Source organism: Thunnus maccoyii, chromosome 9 (genome assembly GCF_910596095.1).
Source record: "Thunnus maccoyii chromosome 9, fThuMac1.1, whole genome shotgun sequence".
Taxonomy (NCBI): Eukaryota; Metazoa; Chordata; class Actinopteri; order Scombriformes; family Scombridae; genus Thunnus; species Thunnus maccoyii.
In genome coordinates, this window is record NC_056541.1 from 30,557,385 (window position 1) to 30,580,122 (window position 22,738).

General features: G+C 40.3%; 1 protein-coding gene across 6 annotated transcripts in view; it reads right to left on the reverse strand.

The window, feature by feature from the left end:
* rad17 (RAD17 checkpoint clamp loader component) overlaps positions 1 to 22,738 on the reverse strand; it is a 39,614-nt gene that overhangs the window by 15,141 nt on the left and 1,735 nt on the right. For 4 of the 6 annotated variants that reach the window (XM_042420438.1, XM_042420437.1, XM_042420441.1 and 1 more), the window contains exons 3-14: positions 22,399 to 22,629; positions 21,167 to 21,241; positions 20,657 to 20,795; positions 20,177 to 20,313; positions 12,393 to 12,445; positions 11,882 to 12,007; positions 10,890 to 10,959; positions 10,700 to 10,814; positions 10,316 to 10,513; positions 5,077 to 5,180; positions 4,848 to 4,994; positions 3,387 to 3,515 (exon numbers count right to left, since the gene is read on the reverse strand). In XM_042420438.1, the coding sequence (XP_042276372.1) occupies positions 3,387 to 3,515; positions 4,848 to 4,994; positions 5,077 to 5,180; positions 10,316 to 10,513; positions 10,700 to 10,814; positions 10,890 to 10,959; positions 11,882 to 12,007; positions 12,393 to 12,445; positions 20,177 to 20,313; positions 20,657 to 20,795; positions 21,167 to 21,241; positions 22,399 to 22,629 (1,524 nt within the window). The remainder of the gene's footprint in view (positions 1 to 3,386; positions 3,516 to 4,847; positions 4,995 to 5,076; positions 5,181 to 10,315; positions 10,514 to 10,699; positions 10,815 to 10,889; positions 10,960 to 11,881; positions 12,008 to 12,392; positions 12,446 to 20,176; positions 20,314 to 20,656; positions 20,796 to 21,166; positions 21,242 to 22,398; positions 22,630 to 22,738) is intronic. The other 2 variants (XM_042420440.1, XM_042420439.1) reach the window with 2 other exon arrangements.

The window sequence follows — 22,738 nt, forward strand, 5'->3', positions numbered from 1 at the left end:
CTGCTAGCAGTGATGAATTGGCCCTCGCACCTCGTGTGCGTCGGAGGGAGTGACAGCTGTGGTATCACTAATGGAAGTCTGTTCACATGGCTCTGAATTTTCAGGATTATTGGACACTGTGTGAATGGGTAAAATATTATTTCCTGTGTGCAGTACGTGGCACTGAAGATGACATATTGGAAATTGTGTATACATTTGATGAGCTATGTGTCATTTAGGCTTCACTTCCTGTTGCCCATAGAAAATGCTACATAAGTGAAATTTTAATGCAGCAATACATGTACCACATGGCAAATGATATACACTTTCATGAATATTGGACATTACATGTAGGAAATAACTATCACTTCATGTGTCCACTATGTGGTGCTAGAGAACACCCAGTAATTATATGTCATGTTGCTGTATATCATGTGTTGACCACACCATGTAAAATTCATGTAAATCAGATGATGTTTGTCACATAAGACTGATTTCCTGTTGTCAGTAGGTGGCGCTATGACAATGACTCAATATTGACATATTCTAGATATGTTCAGGTCTGCACACTTTTCAAACATGAGAAATTTGGGGCAGATTGGATAATGCAAAGTGGAGTTACATCAACTTCCTGTTTAATTGCCCAAACATATTTTGGGCAAAACTGACTGGCATACCACACCAAGAGTGTTCCATGAAAATTAAAAGCTTTGCAATTTAGCATCTCAAAGATCTTTAGATGTCACCTACCAAACTGAAGTATCTGGGAGGAGTTCGTTAAAGTACAATGCCTGTAAATGGCTTCACTTTGCAAAAAAATGCAAATTAGATTCGAAATGGCTGACTTCCGGTTGGACTTAGGGTATGGCTCCGAAAGGCTCTTTTCTTAAAGTCTGGAGATGTTATATTTGCCATCCAAACTTCGTACATACACGTCAAATTTAAAGGTGGGGGCTTTGACTTGAAATTTTCTAGAGGGGGCCCTCGAGCCATTTTGCCATGCCCAAATCCAAGACCCATATGAGATATCAAGTTTCACCACTTCTGATGCATATGCAAAGTTTTATTAGTTTTAGAGCAACTGTAGCACCTCAAAAATAATAAAAGTAATTTGGGGGCACTATAAAGCCAAAATGTCATGCCCAAGCCCAATTGTGACACTAATCGAAATAGGTACTAGTTCGAAGATAGGTGCAAAGTTTCATGATTTTTAGTGCATCTTAAAGGCCTCAAATGTGTTCATAAAACAAAAATTGATCCACAAATTCCAAATTGGCTGACATACTGTTGGGTGAAAAAAATTTGTATTATGTCATTTATGATGAGAGCAATGAACCCACCAAATTTCATGAACATGAAACTTTGTTCCAAAATGGCCCTGTGTTTGCGGGTGTTATGGAGTCCACTGACCATGCCTGAGCCCAATAACTACAGAACTCTGCAATTTTCACCAGTTGTGACATATGTGCCAATTTTTGTGGGTTTTCGAGCATTCCAAGCCCCTAACAAATGCAATGGCGTACTAGAATTATAATAATCTCTACAAAAACAATGGGCCCAAACAGGCACTTTCAGTGCCAGGGACCACTGGGCCCCTGGTACTTTTGTGCTAGGGCCCCAACTATTTGCAACTTTCATATATTGCTTTTACTTCACTGTGGTCTAAAGACATTAACTATTGTAGTTAATGTGTTTTTTGAGTGATGGAGCAAAACTGTTACATTAACATGGCCAATATTCCTGGTTGATTTTATCTTATCACAGATATATTGGTATCAACATATATATCATCAATATAAACTTAGCACAAAAAGAAACGAAATTTGTGTTTGGTAGATTATTTCTTTGTTGTAACAATGCTTCTTGGCAATAAATCTTATACCATTGGAAATCCTATTTATTTCCCTTTTAAACGGTGCCACATTTGTAAGGAACATGCATTTGTGGGATGAGCAGCAGAGCTGAGTATGTGGGTTGTGCCCATGAAAAATATGCCAAATCTGCTCTGCCAATGCCAAACAGCTTATTCTGCCGTGTTTGGTGGATTGGATGATTGAAGTTTGAAGAAACAAGACATATTAGCAATTTAACAATTTATTCATCTAGCAAACAGGAGCCTCAGTAGCATGTGGAAGAACCATACACAGACACAGCCTGGCACCTCTTCCTCATGCTGGTCACCAGCCTGGTCACACACTGCTGTGGGATGGCATCCCATTCTTCAACCAGCATTTGTCGCAAGTCAGCCAACGTGGTTGTGTTGGTCAACCAATGGGGTTGAGGTCAGGACTGCTGGCAGGCCATTCCAGCCTCTCCACTCCCAAATTCTGGAGGTAGTCTCTGATAAACCCCACAAACCGACAAATGCTGGTCGAAGAATGGGATGCCATCCCGCAGCAGTGTGTGACCAGGCTGGACCCTGAGGTGGTGAGTTATTTGGAGTTATTCACGATCAAAATGTCGTAATAATAATAATAATAATAATAATAACAATAATAATAATTCCTTTGGATACAAGAGGGCTTCACGCTGGTCAGCGCTCAGGCCCTAATAATAATAATAATAATAATTCCTTTGGATACAAGAGGGCTTCGCACTGGTCAGCGCTTGGGCCCTAATAATAATAATAATAATAATGATAATAATAATAATAATAATGATGATAATAATAATAATAATAATTCCTTTGGATACAAGAGGGCTTCGCGCTGGTCAGCGCTCGGGCCCTAATAATAATTATAATAATAATGATAATTCCTTTGGATACAAGAGGGCTTCGCGCTGGTCAGCACTCGGGCCCTAATTACCTCCTTTCTCATAATGTCAACAAAAACTTGAAATGTATAAGCTTAATAAGTGGAGATTTTAGGGCAGAGCTGTTGTATTGGATTGCATTGGATTGCATTAGATTGCACAGATCCTAATTAAGTGCTTTGTGAGTTCAGGTGATGGTACACTGTGTGGCACTTTGTCGTGCCAAAATACTCATGCCGAAAAAACAAAAACAAAAAAAAAAAGACACTGCTACTGTGAACAGAGTATTCATTTCACAAAAGGTTTTATTTTATTATTTGTGTTTTAGTTGATTTTTGGAAACCTTTGAGTGACATACCCCTCCATGTTCTGCGTCTTTTTCTGATTATTGTCAATTTCCTTTGATAATTGTAAGTGCTAACCATTTGTGACAGTTCTTTGCAATAAGATGTATATGTCATGCAGCTATTAAAGCCATGAGATGATTATTCTGACTTTCAGTTAGTATTTTCATTTAGTTTTGTCCTATCTTGTTCCATCCTGATAAGAACACCTTCCAGTACAAAGTAAAACAAGACCACAGCACCCAGTCACGGTTTAATTTGTTTGTGTGCCACAGTGGATATGATCCTAACCACCATGTTCTGTCTTACCTTCTTGTTGACCAGCAGCCAGTTAGGTTTGTGCAGAGGTCTGAAGCCAACAGCAACTTGTTGAGAGTTGGAGTGAAGGAGCCCCCTGGTGGCCACTGAGGATCCATAATCCCCCATGGTGCTGCGACTCTGAGAAGAGCACAACACAGGACTTTATACAGAAAACACAGATTATTGTTGGCAGTGAATCCACCACAATACATAGGCAATATCAATGCATAGTCTGCTCTTAAATACAGTTGCTGGTCCTATGCAACACCAGATTTGAGAAAGGAGTCATTGCTGGCAACATATCCAAAGCTTTACCTGTGACTTGGAAATCTAGGGCAGGATTAGCTTTAAACTTTTAGAAATTCCCATTGTATAGTGAAGAACATTCCACAGATCTGAGTGTGTAAATGCTTTTCCAATGCCTTTTACATTAAAGGACCAGTGTGTAAGATTTAGTGGCATCTAGCAGAATGGACTTGGCAGAAATGAAATATAATATTCATAAGTATGTTTTAATTAGTGTATAATCTCATGAAAATAAGAATCATGTTTTCGTTACCTTAGAATGAGCCCTTTATATCTGCATAGGGAGTGGGTCCCCTTCCACAGAAGCCGCAATGTTGCACCACCATGTTTCTAGAGTGGCCCAAAACAGACAAACCAAACACTGGATCTACAGAGAGCTTTTTCATGTTTTTGAGGGAGGGGTATTCATTTTGGTTGCAACCTGCAACTTCATTGCTAGATGTCACTAAATCTTACACACTGGTCCTTTAAATGTGAGCTCCAGCACCTCCAAAAAGCCTCTCCGTAGTGAGCAGTGTGAACTGTACCTTAACAATAAAAGTGTCAAGTCTCATGCACCTTATATCAATCATGCCAATGATTAAAATACTTTGGTTCAGATTCTACTAATCAAAGCATTCCTTCAGAATATGTCCAAACTTTGCTGGGTAAATTTGTAAACACATCTTTTTCCTTTCATTTCAGCCCTTCGTCCAGCATTTTTCTCCCCCAAAAACGTTTCCAAAATGGTTTCCAGAGAGTGTAAATCTTAAAATGCCTGCTTGGCATTGCAGTGTGTACATAGTAAATGAAATGAGGCAGCAAAGTCAAGTAGAAAATTTTCTGAAGTCTCTAACTTTCTCTGTGATCACTCATTTTAAAAGTCGAAAAGTCAGCTGTTGACATAATCTGGATATATTTCTATTTCTATCTTTTGTACTCCTTACCAAATGTTGGCTGTGATGTGTAATTTTGTTGTGAACTGAAAAGAGGTTGAAGAATAGCCATTTTATGTTGTTAAGGTGTTTCACTGCAGACAGAGATCTCTACTAAAATGACCTGGAGATACTAGTGTGGGTGCAAGTTATTTTCAAATGAAAACAGCATTTTAAAATTAAGACAGCTTAATGCAGACATAGTCATGGTCTCAGTGTATTAGTTCCTAATGTCTTGGGGGAGCCTGACCATCCAGTCAGCAGTAAGGAGGTCAGCATCAGACAGATACTCGCTGGCTTTGTCCACATCCTCCACCTCAGAGAAGAAGTCCAGGTAATTCTGGTGGAGGTACAGGTTGAAGAACTCTCCGGACATGTGTGACCGTTCAACAACCAACTGGACAAAGAGACACAGAAAGATGAGTTCAAGGAAGTTTATGCATGTTTCTTGTTATTTACTGAAGTTAAAACATTTGTACCTCAGGGTCTATGAGTAATGCTTCTCTGTAATGTTGAGAGAGGTGAGATGGTAGACCAGGTCCACCGGCACCTTCAGCTCCTTCAGCACCTTCAGGATTCCCTCCTGTTGATGACAAACAACCAGGGACACTAACTATTTGCCTTTATGTCACTTAGGGGACACAATGTCTTCACTGACCAGATGTTTTGTGCTGACAGGACCTTCAGCAGAGGCCTGTACTATGTAGCAGGATTTGGGGTTACCGAGGTAACTTCAGGTTTAACTCTGGGTTTTCAGCCCTACGATGGTGGTCCACTTCTTTCTGGGTTACATCACCATGGTAACTTATGCTGAACAGCTAACCTGCTCTGGAGCAGGTTAACTTCAGAGAATCGGATCACAACCTGTCAACACTGCAACCACTGACCGATCAGATCACTGGAAAAAGAGTCATCATTCCTACAAGATCTCAACATGGACAAAAGTCCTGAGTTTACAATAAAGTGACAAGTAAAAAAGAGCAATACATATTTTTATAGGACAGTAGAAACATTTTATTGTCCCAGACTTTCTATTTCCACTCTGGTTTTAAAACAGAGCTTCTAACAAACGGAGAAATCGTTTACAACACGTAATGATGATTTTAGCTGTATTTTAATTGTGCAAAGTTGATTTTATCCCTGGAGTGACAGCTGACAGTGTGGATGATTTTACATTTTGATTCTATCACTGCAGCTCAGAATAACATGAGACAACTGTGTGAAGATAACTGGAAATACAAACGAAAGATTGTCTTTTATTAGAAATATAATCCACACTATTAATTGGCTCCCATCATTATAAATGCAATATTTGGGTCAGATAGACCTTATCAGTCATTAACTACTTTTACATTCTTTGCTTCGGCAACAGAAACAGTCTGACATTACTTTTAAGTTCCTTTTAAGTTTCTTTTTTTATGTGGTATATTCAGAATTGTTTCTTCATCCAACTAAATAGCAAAAAATACTCACTCTATACTTCAGTCATATATAATATTCCTACATGTATTTTAAGCCTTAGCCTACTATTAATATGTGGAAATTATTTCTAGTGTTTCTACATCTTCTTATTCTGTTGTTTGATTACAGGCTGTCGTTTACATTACACTTCATTGAATATGACTTTTTGCTGTCCCTAAAACAGAAATTTTCTGCAGGTACCTTTTATCACCGTTTCATCTCATATCATGAAGTACTTCATTCATGGTTCTGATGATGTCACTCGTAATTAACAACCCCGCCTCTTTCACATTAACATGCTCGTAGCTGGATAGGAAAACCCTGGGTTGACTGAACTAGTTGATAAACAGCTTTGTAGTACTGGTTATCTGGACAGCCAATGTTAGGTTCAGTGAAGCTGGATAACGAAAAGATATCCCAGGTATGTTGAACTTGTTTTGTAGTACAGACCTCAGGTCAATCAGTATGGAGCACTGACACAAACTGACTTCATGGTATATCCCACACTGGGAATTGTGCTTCTAGTGGTCCTAATAATCAATGCATGAATATGGATCAACTTTCACTTGATTTTGTGGTTAGACAATTTAGGCAGCGCTCAAAGTAGCACTTAAAGGCCCCATTAACAGAAATTAGAGCATCTTTAGCTTCTGTACTGTGACGTCTTTCCAAGTAAAATGGAATATTTGAGTGGTATACAGTTACAAGAGGAATTTAAATCAAATCCTTTGCATTTGATTGGACTGCTAAAAGTGCATGGGGCTGCAGAGAGAAATGGTGCTACGGAGGACTGTTGGCTCCACACACACCTCCTCCCCTCCTGTTAGATCAGGAGGAGGACAAGGGAGAGATGAATGAATTAGACCTCAACCACATTGTTTTGGAAATGAAAACAAAGTTTTTGCCCACTGATATCCAAACACATCTCTTCCTATCTCTCTCCATATTGCTCTGTTAGCTACTACGACCCACAAACCGTAAAGTGTGGTTTTTATGATCAGTGTGGCTAGCTACTCGCCCAAAGTCACATTTGAATGGATGAACTTTTGTAAACACCACTGAGTGCAAAATGAGTCATTAAACATTTGCAACCATTTTACAGGAAGAGAAAACACAGGGATTTTGATGTAAAAATACTCTGATACTGATTTTTTTTTTTTTTTTTTTACATATATTTAGCATATAACAAGAGATAAATGAACAATTAACACAGGGACACAGGATTAAAACGGAAAATGTATTTTTCATTTCATGGGGCCTTTAAAAACAAACAAACACAGGGGTCTGTGTTGTTCTGTTGTTACATGTAACAGAAGAAGCCCAGTTACAGGGCTTAAAGACATATTAGATCTCAAAAAACTGTTTTAGAAAGTTATCATGGCAGTTATTTCATCCTTGATGATTGTGAGGTAAACAATAGAATTACGCTGTTCAACCCAAAATGCACTCTACCTGGAATGTGGGTTTGAACATATTTGATGGATACCGGATGACATTGCATTGTGGCTGAAGTTGAACAACATTCAGCAGAATACCCTCTGATCAGATACCCTCAAATTAAACATTTATTTAAACATTAATCATTAACATTTGCTATGTTCCTATCAAAACACTGTTATTTCCTTTACTTGAGTGTGATCACTGTTGGATAATTATCCCCCTATAAACAAGGAGCTTTTGTGTAGGTAACTTTCCAGCATAGACGCGACTTTTCTTGGTCTTGAGAAGCAGCAGCATTTATTAACTGTTACACTGTAGTCTGTACTGTACATTTACTGCCAGACTGACAACTTACTGCTAACCTTTTCCTCTGCTCTACTCGCGTTCACCGTCACTTTTCTGCTGCTCCCTCTTTCCAATCCGCTACGCACATATATTACGCAATGCCATATTCCTTAACGGAGCAACGCTACCAATAGTTTCCCAGGTAACACAGAGGTTGACTCACATATCGGAACAGTGCTGCACAGAGGCTCCCAAACACTATTGATTTCTGAATTAATGGATATTTGGCGTTATTTTTGGCTTTAAAACATTTTTTTTGGCCTGGCGGGGGTTCTTGTTGTTATACTTATAGGAGAAACACTGATTCACTAAACATTCAGTACGTTCAGTAAACGCTCAGTAAACGTTGAGTACAGTTAGACCTAGCAGTCTCCATTAGGTTGGGCGAGTTCAAAGTTGTGAAAACAACAGAGGTGTTTTGAATGAACCCCTGTTTTCACAGGTAATTTGTTAGTCTGTCCCTCCCGCCGCAGGAAATAATGGATTAATCTTGGAAGGCTGTTGATGTAGCACTTTTCTCCTTATGAAAGTAACACAGAGATTATTCGACCAATGAGAATTTGGTCGGACGAGAGCATAACAACCAACTAATCGACCAGTCGACCAGGAGACTGCAGCCCTACTTTTTTCATTCTTCAAACAACTATTCCTGACACTTTTAATGTAGGCATCACTGTGACTGCCTTCCAGGAGAAACTGTCTGAAAATATGCACCGTTATCCCCGTATTTAAACAATGTCATGTCTCCCCGACTATGACAGCTGACTTTTAACTCCGCCTTCCAGTGTAGCCGTTTCAAACAACTATAAAACACTTAAGCCTCTTTCATACATAGTTAACAGTAAATTATTGGGATAACCTTTCAGGGACTGCTAGTGATTTTCATTATTCACATATGCAGCTACATTCAGGAACATTTCCGTCTTGCACCTTATAACACATGCCATGGTGATGCTGGAATAGATGGGCAAGGGACAGTCCAGCACATGGTGGTAATGCAACACTTATGGATGGGAACTGCAATAAAACTCAACAGAAGAAGAGGGTGAAACTCATGAAGCTTAGATCAAACTTTCAAACCAGGCAGTCCTGATCAAATATGAATCAAGATTCTGTTACTGCATTGCCTATTTCTCGCCTCAAATGCTTCCAGAAACATATTTTAGTTCACTGTTTAGCTGTAATATGAGAAAGTTTGTGATGCAGCCACCATGTTTAAAACAGATGAGCCAAAACCAAGCACTGCCCAACTCACAGTACATCACCCATACGTCAAGTCTTGTGATCAGTTCGCTCACTCCACATCAAAGTATCTTTTGTCAGATGGATGTAACCCTTTTCGTGCTTGTTCCTGCAATGTTACTGCTTTCATTCATAACACAGCTGTACCGGCATTTTCCTGAAATCTTACTGGGTCTTGAGGTGGAAAATTGGCAGTACAGATTTCCGTGAATATCGATCCCTGCTCATATTCACACTAGGGATGCCACGGTGAGGAAATTTTCCCATCGACTGATAAACTTGTGACAACACTGGTGTTACCGGTTACAACGGGCATTTTACAAAATAAGATATTTGTCAATGACACTCATCCATAGAGTGCTTACTTTGATCTTTAACATTAGATTTTTAGTTTAGATTTTCCCCTTATTTAGTTAGTTAGTGACAGCGGGCTTCAGGCTGCTGCCAGCGGGGGACGAGCCAGAGAATGACTGCCACTTAAAACCATGACAGGAGAAACTCACCAGCCATCCAGAGAGAGACACACCAAGAGCAGGCTGAACAGGCAGAGAGCAGGAGAGTTGCTGCTGAAAACAAACACCGAGACCCGGAGACGTGTGAGCAGCTGCTCACTAACAGCTGGCGTTACGTTACGTTTGTTTACAGCAGCCGGACGGAGAACAGATGTCTCACTCTTCTACAATTTGCTGCGAATCTGCTGCTGCTGCAGATGCTCCCAGAGGTGACACTGTCAGTTTATAATTGTAGCGTCCGTCATCTGACTAAGTATCGATAACACGGTTGATACTTTACAAATTGGAGGTTTTTTTTTTAATTTGATGAACGTGGGCGTTGATACGCAAAAATGAAATAAACGGTGTTGTTGCTATAGACAAAAGCAAAACTACGGTATGGGCGGTGGGCAAGTAACGTAATCAGTGTATGTCCCAACACCGTGTAACACCAGTAACATTGACCACCGTGGCAAGCCTAATTCACACATGACCCCATGCAGGAAATGTTCCTGAATATTTCAGGGATAGACTGCATGTGTAAAAGAGGCTTTAGATTTCCGATGTGGTCAGACAACACATCATATAAACTTGTTCTGATTGACCATGAAGTGACCCTCAGCATTCATTTAGTGTTGTGTTTGTGTCCGTGTGTGATGAATAAGTCTAGGAGAGTGACAAAACAACTTCAGAGATTTTACGAGGAACAAAACAGATGAAACCATGCGATATGACTCACGTTTGCAGTGCAGGATCTTTCCCAGTGCTCTGAACAGGAACAGAGAAGCATCTTTCCCTCCTATAGCCTGCCCTTCTTCCCGCTCCTTTGCCTGTGTGGACTTATTCTTCGTCTGGTTTGTTCTGTAAACAGCTTTGCCCAATGAAGCCACAGGTCTGTCCTTCATCACCCTCCACAGCCCCTTTTCCAATGGTGTGTCTGGAAAGTTATAAGAGAAGTCAGTTGGTGTGACAGGGTCCTAATATGTGATCTGAGGAAAAGCAATGGGGTCTTTAAAGGGGTTTATAACAAATTTCATGGTATGCATGTGTACACTTTGTGTGGTGTGATATGGTGTGATCTGGTGTGGTGTGGCACTGTGCGCTGTGTGGATTATCTTCTGACCTGGGAGGGAGGAAAACTGCAGGCTGTTGATGGCACTGCGAATATCTCCCGAGCTTCCTGAACACAGCATCTCCAGTACTGCCTGGTCTGGCACACATATCCTCCCACAGCTCTGCTTAGAATTATGGAAAAATATACTGTGGAAAAACTCATACCAAAATATGTAATCAACTACAAGGCTTCCTCTCACCTTTCCTGCCTCCAGGGTGGAAATGCGAGTCAGGACCTTCATCATTGTAGTTGGAGCCACTGGATTAAAACTGGAAACACAGAACACAATATTAAAGGCAATGTAGTTGTCCCTGAACGGAATCTTTTAGAGAATCCAGAACGCAAGACAAGGAACTGTTTTATTCTACTTCCTGTTAATCCACATTTGATTACAGTAAATTCTCAAATAAAGGCCAGTATCCAAGACACAAGTCATATCAACACAAACACATTAAGGCCAAAACATTAAGAGGTGATTAAATGATCTGTGCACAGCACAACAGTCACATTGCTGCTCAAAGTTTTTATAAAAATATTTTGTTTTGTGGATTATTTCCATCTCACTTCTACTTTACAGGTTTTTTAATATTTACTGTCAATAAAACACAAAATGTCCTTTCAGGAATGGGAGGGCTTACATGTTTGAGCCACTGGAAGGCTTTCAATATGAAATGCCAGAGCAGGGAGTGTTACAGTAGTTTAACTGTGTTTGAAAAAACTGCAGAGGAAGTGACTAAGTGAGGGTAATTAGTGAGTGAAAACAACATTTGTTTTAAAGTTCTGTTCAGCAGAGTGGTGAGTATGGCATGACTGTTGTACTGATGGAATCAGTGCTTTGGAAATGTATGTTATACTGAGTTTAACAAGACAACAGGTCAACATAGAGAAAGTGTTCTAAAATTAGAATTAGAAATAAAGGCTTGGCTTGTTCTCTCTGCAATGGACATAAATAACAAGGACACTATTTGAGAATTAACGCTAACTGGAAATTGTCCATGTGTTTGCCACTATTAACTCACCACAGAGACAGTGACAGATCTACATTTAAATACTAAATGTATAAGAACAATCTTCCCTCATTGGTGCACAGCTAGTAATGAAATGTATTTAACAGGGTTCTCTGGGGTCTGATGTGGATTTCCACAAAGGTCTAACATCCCCGCACTGTTAGCAGTGTGCATTGATTGGAACCTGATGCTGCTGATGTCCAGCTTCTCCAGGATGTCTCTAGGAAAAAGAAAGCGTGAGCTACTGTCTCCACTCAGACTGTCTGACACTATGAACACCAGGGGACATCGACTGGTCTTCACAAAACGCCTGGAAGACACACAGCAGGACACAATCTCTCACAATAGCATGGAAATACACAGATTAACTGATTAATGAATGCGTATGGTACTGAATACAATCAATGGACCACACTGTCCGGTAGAAAGGCTTTCATAAGCCCCACAAAGTCCTGATGCTGAGGAAGAAAATAGCTTAACACAAACAAGAAAATATTTATGACCTCATATCATTCTCTACAAAAATAGAGACACTGAAACCTGGAGTTAAAACAGGAGTGCAGGCACTGGTCGCAGTGCTTCTGTCATTACTTTTACATGGTGGCTTCAAAGCTGTCTGTTATCATAGCGACCTCTCCTTGTATCCTGTGTGAAAGCATGAAAGAAATGTAGGGTGAAACCTGGTCTGCTCTCACCTCAGGACATCATGCAGGCTGCCCGGCTGCCGGTAGAACTGGTTTGGGAAATCCTGAGGAGGAACAAAGAAGGTTCAGATCAATGTATCACTTTGACATTAATCTGAGAAGTAAAATGAACACACAACAACATTGGGTAATAGTCTACTTGTCAGGAATGTGAACCCGGAAATGTTTAGTACCTCAAAGTTTTATGTTAGAAATGCACAGTACGGGTACTTTCATGTGTTGGGCAATTTGCATATTTAGCATAATTAACATAATCACCTATATGGACAATATTTCAGCAACTTCTTGGTTGATTTGGACAGTATTGGAGTGGTTTTGGGGGTTATTGAGGATGCTGAATCCTTTTCTGACATTTTCAAAATTCAAAATGGCCATTTAAACTAGAAGTGGCCATATTTCTACTCCTGGTGGGCCGATTTTGATGAAGTTTTAGTCAATTTAGAAGTTTTAGAGGACAATGAATTGATTAGATTGGGCAGATAATTTATATATTTGAAAAAACTTGTATAAATTGTTGTAAATTGTAGGATATTTATGAACACAATTATCCAAGCGATGCAGAACATGTACATTTTAATACACAGACCATTACACTCTGAGGTGACTCACAATTGGGTATTGGAGGTAAATGTTTAACAGGTAGAACATATTAGTCCTGGAACATCTTTTAAAATGCAAGTATACCCCAAATAATCTGAGCAGAAAATTGTGCATTAGTGACACAATGAGTTACAACTGGAAAACTTTCATCAAGCAAGAGTGCCTTGCACTTCTACTCTGCACTGTTATCAACCATATCCTCATCATCAAACTCATCCTCAGCTCTGTTTTCATTTTCTTCTTCAGACTCTACATTCTTATCGTCTTGCACTTCTTGCAAATTTTGTGATATTTCCTATCACTGTTACGCTGATGATATTCAGCTCTATGTATCTTTTAAGCCTCATAACCCCTATAACGGTCTTAAAATGTGTACGGGGTACACTTAGAAAGCCCCGGGAGGAGGATCTAAGAGCTTGACTAATGGTGTAGGAGTGCAGAAGGTCCGTAATGTACTGTGGAGCCTGGCCATGTATTTTAAAATTAATTCTAAAATTTACTGGAAGCCAGTGCAATGAGATTAAAATAGGCGTTATATGTGACCATCTGCTGGATTGTGTTAAAAGCCTTGCAGCAGTGTTTTGGACAGTTTGTAAGCAGTGTATGGAAGATTTATCAAGGCAGGTAAAAAGGGAGTTACAGTAGTCCAAACGTGATGAAATAAAAGCATGCATTAACATCTCAGTTTCATTTCTTGATACCACAGACCGGAGTTTGGCTATGTTTCTCAGGTGAAAGAAACATGATTGAGTTAGCACCTTAACATGTGCTTCAAAGCTCATGGATTGGTCGAAAATTAGGGCTGTAGTCTGCTGGTCGACTGGTTGATTACTTGGTCGTTATGCTCTTGTCCGACTAAATTCTCATTGGTTGAATAATCTCTGTGTTATTTTCATAAGGAGAAAAGTGCTACATCAATAGCTTTCCAGGAGTAATCCATTATTTCCTGCGGCAGAAGGGACAGACTAACAAATTACCTGTGAAAACGGGGTGTATTTAAAACACCCCCGTTGTTTTCACAACTTTGAACTCGCCCAACCTAATGGGGACTGCTAGGTCCACCTGTATTTAACGTTTACTGAACGTACTGAGCGTTTACTGAATCTGTGTTTCTCCATAATGACACAACGAGAACCCCCACCAGGCCAAAAAAAATAGGATTTTTTAATATGTGATGTCGGAATAAATATCCATTCATTCGGAAATCGATAGCATTTGGGAGTCTCTGTTCTGGTACATGAGTCAACCTCTGTCGTTGCCTGGAAAACTATTGGTAGCGTGGCTCCATTAAGGAGTATGTTTACGTAGCGAGTGGGAAAGAGCGAGGAGCAGAGAAGTGATGGTGGATGTGAGCGGGGCAGAGGAAAAGGTTAGTAGTAAGTTGTCAGTCTGGCAGTGAATGTACAGCACAGACTACAGTGTGTCAGTTAATAAATGCTAAAAAGTCACGTCTGTTGTTTCCCCAAATGCTGGAAAAGTAAAGGGGGTTAGCTCCAAACCTGAAGTCACAAAACAGAGAAATGTGTGGCTGCCCCCCCCCCCCCCCCCGCGCGACTAATCGATTAGTTGAAGATTATTTACGATTTTAGTTGACCAAGATTTTCTTTGGCTGACTACAGCCCTATCGAAAATTATGCCAAGATTGTGCAGGCAAGACCAGGAAGATGAAGATAAGGCACCAAGGTTCTGCCTGATTGATGACTGAAGATTATCAGGGCCAATGATCAGGACTTCAGTTTTGTCTGTATTCAACTGCAGAAAATTATTTGCCATCCAATTGCAAATTGTGTTTAAACAGTTGATAAGTACAGAGAGTTTGTGAAGCATGTGAGGTTTAAATGAAAAGTGCAGCTGGATGTCATTGGCGTACAATTGGTAGGAGATGTGTTTGAAACTGCTGATGATTTGTCCCAGTGGCAGCATGTATATGGAGAATAGAATGGGTCCCAAGACTGATCCCTGGGGGGCACTGCATGACAAAGCTGCAGTGTCCGATAGAAATTCACCTACAGAGACTGACAAAGATCTATCTGTGAGATATGAGGAGAACCACTCCTATGCAGTCCCAGAAATGCCCACCAGGTCATTTAGCCTGTGGATTAGAATGTGATGGTCTACAGTATCGAATGCTGTGCTAAGGTCCAATAGTACTAGAACAGAGCAGTCTCTGGCATCTGCAGCCAGGTTTGATTTCTTTAATAGAGGCTGAACAATAGCCTGCTTAAAGTAGCTGGGGACACACCCTGATAGAAGAGAGCGGTTTATAATATTGGCTATGCAGGGGCCGATACAGTTAAAAACCTTTAAAAACATAGTGGTTGGTAGGGCATCTAGTGGGCTCAAGGAGGGTTTCATTTGTCCTAACAGGGCTGCTATATCCTCCATGGACACTGGACAAAAGGAGTCCAAGATGGCTGGATTTGAGGAGCCACTAGTAAGTGGACTGGACATGGGTGAGATGTTTGCCCTAATATTGGCTACCTTGTCTATAAAATATTTGAGAAAGTTATTGCAGTCACTGTTTGATGAGATTGGAAGTGTGGGAATGTTGAGAGAGACGATATGATTTACAGTATCAAACAGGACTTGTTGACAGAGATGAGATTAATGAATCAAGAAGATCAGCTTAATACTGACAAGACAGAGGTTCTCATTATTGCTTCTGACAGTATGGCTCCCAAGGTAGCTAAGAGTATTGGGTCCCTTTCATCAGCTGTTCAGTCTAACTTAAGAAATCTTGGGGTCATATTAAACCAGGCCATGCATTTCGATCAGCATATTAAATCATTGACCCATACATCTTTTCTCCATCTCCATAATGTCGCAAAACTCAAGTCCATCATATCAAAGCCGGAACTCAAAATGAACATTCACACTTTCATATCATCCCATCTGGACTATTGTAATTCTATCTACACTTGTCTAAGCAAAGCATCTCTGAACCGTCTACAAATAGTCCAAAATGCCGCTGCAAGGCTGTTAACCAGGTTCAGCAGGATGACTCACATTACATCTATTTTAAGTTCTTTGCACTGGCTTCCATCCGTTTTAGGATTCATTTTAAGGTTCTTGTTATCACATATAGAGCCCTGCATGGACAGGCACCTGAGTACATCACTGATCTTATCCACCCCTATATTGCCAGTAGGTCACTTAGGTCTTCCAACCAGGACCTACTGGCTGTCCCTCACTCTCGGCTGAAAACTAAAGGTGATTGCACCTTTGCGATGTGGCTCCAACACAATGGAACTCTCTTCCTTTATGTATGTGGTCTGCATTCTCCATAGATGCTTTTAAAAAACAATTGAAGACCCATTTTTTTAAATTGGCTTTTGTGCCATCTTGAGTTGTGTGTGATGTGTAATGATTGTTCGTTCATTTGCTTCTTCTTGTTGTACCCTGCTGTCTGTGTTTTGTTTTTATATTAACTTTAACATGTGGCATACAGTGGTATGAAAAAGTTTAGGCACCCCTGACAATTTCCATTATTTTCATTTATAAATCATTGGATGTTTGGATCAGCTATTTCATTTTAACCAATCAAATAACTGATGGACACAGCATTATTTCAGTAGTGAAATGAGGTATATTGGATTAACAGAAAATGTGCAATATGCATCAAAACAAAATTAGACAGGTGCATACATTTGGGCACTCCAACAGAAAAATCACATCAATATTTAGTCGAGCCTCCTTGCAAAAATAACAGCCTCTAGATATTTCCAATAGCTTCTAATGAGTGTCTGGATTCTGGATAAAGGTATTTTGGACCATTCCTCCTTACAAAACATCTCCAGTTCACTTAGGTTTGATGGTTGCCGAGCATTGACAGTGCGCTTCAAATCATCCCACAGATTTTCAGATTGAGCAGTGTTTTGGGTCGTTGTCTTGTTGAAATATCCAGCCCCGGCGTAACTTCAACTTTGTGATTGACTCTTGAACATTATTCTCAAGAATCTGCTGATATTGAGTGGAATCCATGCAACCCTCACCTTTAACAAGATTCCCAGCCCCACAGCATGATGGAACCTCCACCAAATTTTACTGTGGGTAGCAAGTGTTTTTCTTGGAATGCTGTGTTCTTTCACTGCCATGCATAATGCCCCTTGTTATGACCAAATAACTCAATCTTTGTTTCATCAGTCCACAGGACCTTATTCCAAAATGAAGCTGGCTTGTCCAAATGTGCTTTTGCATACCTCAAGCGACTCTGTTTGTGGCTTGTGTGCAGAAAAGGCTTCTTCCGCATCACTCTCCCATAAAGCTTCTCCCTGTGAAAAGTGCTCTGAATTGTTGAACGATGCACAGTGACACCATCTGCAGCAAGATGTTGTAGGTCTTTGGAGGTGGTCTGTAGGTTGTCTTTGACCATTCTCACCATCCTTCGCCTTTGCCTCTCCAATACATTTTTCTTGGCCTGCCACTTCTGGCCTTAACAAGAGCCATGCCTGTGGTCTTCCATTTCCTCACTATGTTCCTCACTGTGGAAACTGACAGCTCAAATCGCTGAGATAGCTTTTTGTAGCCTTCCCCTAAACCATAATGTTGAACAATCTTTGTTTTCAGGTCATTTGAGAGCTGTTTTGAGGCCCCCATGTTGCCACTCTTCAGAGGAGAGTCAAAGAGAAGAACAACTTGCAATTGGCCAACTTAAATACCTCTTCTCATGATTTGATGCACCTGGCTATGAAGTTCAAGGTTTAATGATCTCACCAAACCAATTTTGTGTTCCAATTCATCAGTTATAAGTAGTTAGAGGTGTTCAAATCAACACAATGACAAGGGTGCCCAAATTTTTGCACAGCCTATTTTTCACTTCTGATTTAATTTCATACAACTTAATATTGCTACACTAAAAATCTTTGTCTGGAAAATACCCCAGTACTCAGCTTTTATTAGAAAATGAATGGCATGCCAATGTGATCCTTTTCTGTGAAGACAGAGTAAATTATTATGCAGCCTCAGAGGGGTGCCTAAACTTTTTCATACCACTGTATGTTTTTATGGTCTTAATTTTAACTTTAATTCCTGTGAAGCACTTTGTGAGTTTTACTTATTATTATTATTATTAATATTATTATTATCACTACTACTATTCTCATAGCCTTGAGCACAGACACCTTCCCTTTCCTGGTGCAATAGGTGGTGGTGTCACACCCAGAGAGAGCGTGCACAGCCAGAATGGAGTGACACTGCTTACCCAGATTCTCTATTGTCACATTTTTGAGAACAGTGCCATCCAATCTCTCTATCTGCAGGTGACATGTGATACCCACCTTCCAGCACTAACAGACCATGAGCATTGACACATATGTGCTGTTGCTGACAATGTGGACAGTTGTAGCTCCATGCCTGGCTGCATCCAACATGTATGAAATGAGGGAGACGTCAGCCTCATCATGAGTAACAATACTGTCTGCTCTGCTGACCATCTTGATGTGATCTCCTATGCTGTGTGTGCAGGCGAGCTCAACCAGCCTCTGCTTGTTTGTCTTGTTCATCATTACTTTGTCGCAGCTAGGTAGAGGGGTTGTCAGTGAGAGGTGGTACTCTGTTGAGCTCTCCCCTGCTCTTCTCTGCTTCTCATGGTCTTTGGCAGAGATTTGCTCATACCAGTCAAAGATGACAAATGTTTGGATGATGTAGCGATTAAGCCGGCACCCTATGCTGGCTGCAAGGTCAGCCACGGTGCTTGACAATGGCCACATCATATGGTAGATGGGCTGCGAGGCATCAATGAGTACAATGTCTGGTGGGTGGGGATTGGGAGCAAGGATTCCAAGATGCTGGACGATCACAGAATTGTTACCTTTTCTGAAGCAGCCATATTCGTCTTGATGGATACAGGGACCGGGCCGAGCTTGTAGTCAAAGAGGGCAGTGAGGTCCATTCTTCTCCCCACCATCAGCAGCTGAGCAAATAACGCCTCAAGATTGCATATGATTTTCACTCCTTCACTCCCTTCATACCTCCTACACCCTTCCCAACTTTTGATAGAGATAATATGAGGTAACTTTTTTGGTAGTTGTGGTAACATTAACTGTTTATGTATTAATTACTGTAGATTTGTTTGTCTTTTGATTTTACTCAAAAGAACTCCTACCATGATATTTTAATATTTTAAACCACTCCAAGTGATAGTTTAGAAGTATAGATATATAATATATAAAAAGAAGAAATGGAATAAATTCTGTGTTTTGTCTGTCTTTCCATGCGGCCATTATTCAGCTTGCAGCAGTAACCACAGCGTAAATGACATAATTCCATGACATAATGTTGCACAGCAAAAAATCGTGAGCAGAACTGAAGGAATTTGAAGAAGTATTACGTCTCAACATCCATACCAATGACATTGAGCTCTCTTGATTATGAAATGTAGGTCCAATGTATTAAGCATATAAATAACCTCAAAATCGACTCAAAATTCATCAAAATCAGCCCACCGGGAGTAGAAATATGGCTACTTCTGGTTTAACTGAAAATGATTCAGCATTTTCAATAACCCCCAAAACACCCCAGTATTGTCCAAATTGGCCAAGCAGTTGCTGAAATATTGCCCAAATAGGTGATTATGCTAATTAATGCTAATTATGCTATTTGCCCAACATATGCAAGTTAGCATCCGACAGTTTCTAAATGCTAGGGACCCATACTGTATATTTCTAACATAAAACTATGGGGTACTCAACATTTCCGGGTTCACAATAGGGCTCTATGGGTTGGCAAATAGACTATAAGATAATAAGTGCACTGTGACAGAAGTCTGTCCTGACCAGTATCTGAGCCGAAGAAGCATAGCAATGAGTTTGGTCGTTTTTTGGTCGAGTTTTGGTTAGCGGATTCCAAGCTGTTTTCTTATTTCTCTTTTGCATTGATACTGTATGATTGCTATCTCAGGAATATTGCTATGTCAGTGTATGTTTATGAGAAACAGGAAGGTTAAAGGAAATATATAAATTAATTTGAGTTTTAAACTCATCAGCGAAATTAATGAGTTAAATTACATTTTTAAAGTAATATGACTTTAAAAATTGTAGTTTTATTATAATAATTAATATGTGGTATGTACTTATATTACTACTTTTTTTACTTGGCACTGTACTATCACTATGTTGTGCCAGTGAAATGAACTGGAGTCAAATGAACTGGATTTATCTTAAAAGTGTAGTACATACCTCAACCAGTATGAGCTTGATGTCTGTAACTCCACCATCACCCACCATCTTCAGACAGTTGTACTTGTTGGCCCTGAGGAGGAACTCCTGGAACTGGGCTAACTGGGAAGTGCAGGACAAGCCGTTCATCCTCCACACTGACGTAAAACAGAAAATTTGGGACACAAGTCAGAGCAAGAAATAGGGTGGACTGGAGACTTGGACACTGACTCAGTATAGTAGTGTGGGCAACTGTTCGCACCGAATACAACAACTTCAAATATCACAACTCCTCTCGACCCCTGACAGTCTCAACAAAAACAAACATTTTATTATGTTGTTTCTATTTTTTTGTCACTTTGTGCATGTTTTTTTCAGTGAGACAATTTTTACAACTCATCAATATATATCAAAACAACAAATAAATTGCATTGATAGGCAGAATTGATTGACAGTGACGCTGTGTTTGAGGCAGATAGTTCAGTAAGAGCTTTTCCTCACCATGCTGACTGCTGGTGTAAGGCTCCAGACTGGTGGGGTTCGTCCACTCCTGAACCCTCAGGCCCAGCTCCCGACACAAAACCTGGACTGTAGCAGTCTTTCCACAGCCTGATGGTCCGGTCAGCAGTAAGATACCACCCTGTGGATGACAAAAGGCAGGAAAAACCCGAACCTTCAGCTTCACTGAAGACCTCCACAATCTATTCAACATTTTAATAATTTAAGACAATCATAGGCCAGACTACAGTCAGATTATCTCTTGATATATCTTGGTCTCCAGACACAAGCCATTAAACGACTGACACTCATGACAGCAAATCTCAGTTTCCCACTGGGTATTGGAACAACTTGTCTTGTTCACCATGAGGGAAGTGGGTGTGTCATAATTCACAACAAATAAAAGGTCACAACTGAGGCAAAAATGACACACAGACAATGGTAGGAGACTGTGAGTCAGTGTTCAGTTACTGCAAACATTTATTATTTGTAAATGAAAAACGAAGCTCATACCTTCAGTGTGTTTGTGTGAAGTCTCATCCAGTTCTCCACTTCCTCTACCTTCTTCTTGTGGACAGCTAGCTCAGCCTACACAAACACATGGTAACCATTACCAGAGACAAAACACTGTTGTTTTGAACCTTTATCACAGCTGAAAATACATGAGAATACCTAAATCTTGATCACTACTTTCAATCTACTTTCTGTGAAAAAGTGATGAGTTCATGTGTTTGGATCCATGTTGAACCGGCAGTATTCAAAGTTAAAGCAGAGTGTAGACAGTGACTTCATGCCACATCTAAAGGACACAGTCCATTTTTTTTCCCCAAGTCTTTCTTGAACAATACTCACATGTTGTGCTACATCACAACATTACAGAGTCCCTGGTCACTGTAATCATTCCTCCATACTGTCTGTGAAGTGATACCTTTGGGAGATAACCACTTGATTAGATAATAACTCAGACTCTGAAGTCTCATACAGTATTAACTGCAGCTGAATTTTAGAACACATTTTACATAAATTGAAGGCAGTGGATTTTGCTTGACCTTTACAGTGACCAAAAACTCTTGCAGGGTGAATCCAAAACTCCAGATTTAACCATTCATCAAGTCCTCAAGCGCACTTTCTGCAGACTTCCGGAGAGTTGCACCTTTCACAAGACTTTGGCTGAAACCAAATGTCCAGAATCTGGACATTTATGGTACATATACTGTACATGAGGTGTTCAGTGTCATCACATCAAGTCTGTGAGGGTACAAGGGGCACACAGGGATGAAATGCGCTGTAAGACGGGACTCAAGACTCTAAGTGTTACCATGGCAATTAATTGAAATTCCTGACTGAAATGTGGATTTGGACAGCCCTAGACACTCACAGACCCCCTGGGAACATAGCTGTTAAGTCTGCAAGTCTGCAAGTGCCGTCAAGTCTTTGTTCAAAAGTATACCCATAATTCAAAGCAATATGGGTGTAACATAATAGTAATAATAATAATAATAATTCATATAAATATTTTGAAAAAACAAATCTTGATTTTTCAGGTAGTTCATTCACAAGAATCACATCAGTGATTTTATTCATAAATGGTTTCTGAAATGAATGTCCAGAAAATGTCCTGTGTCAGACATCAGGTGTCTCTTTTTTTAATGAATGCTTATTAATGTAGTGATGCTTGATTTTGCAAACAAAATGCCAATCTACTACCAGATACCAGAACAAATGTTGCTAGCAATGATGGTGACCTTTGAATAGGGCAAGTATCTGTGCACCCAAGGTTCATCTTGGTCCCTCTGGGCTGACTCTTTAAGCAGGTGGGACGCATGAGGGTCTGAGCTGCCGGTCTCTCCTTTCCTCTTCCTGGGTCTCTTTGGTTCAGCCTTGGAGCACAAAACCTGGCTGCCCTTCATCCTTCCAGACAGAGAAAAGCGTTCCCCTGGCAAATCTGTGAAGGATGGATCCACCCAGCGGCTCACCTGCAAGGAAACAGTCAACAGGCTGAAGAAATCCAATGGATATACATTTACCATCCTTGACCCTCTAACTCACCTACATATTGCAGTGCTGGCGGTAATGCCATCTGCC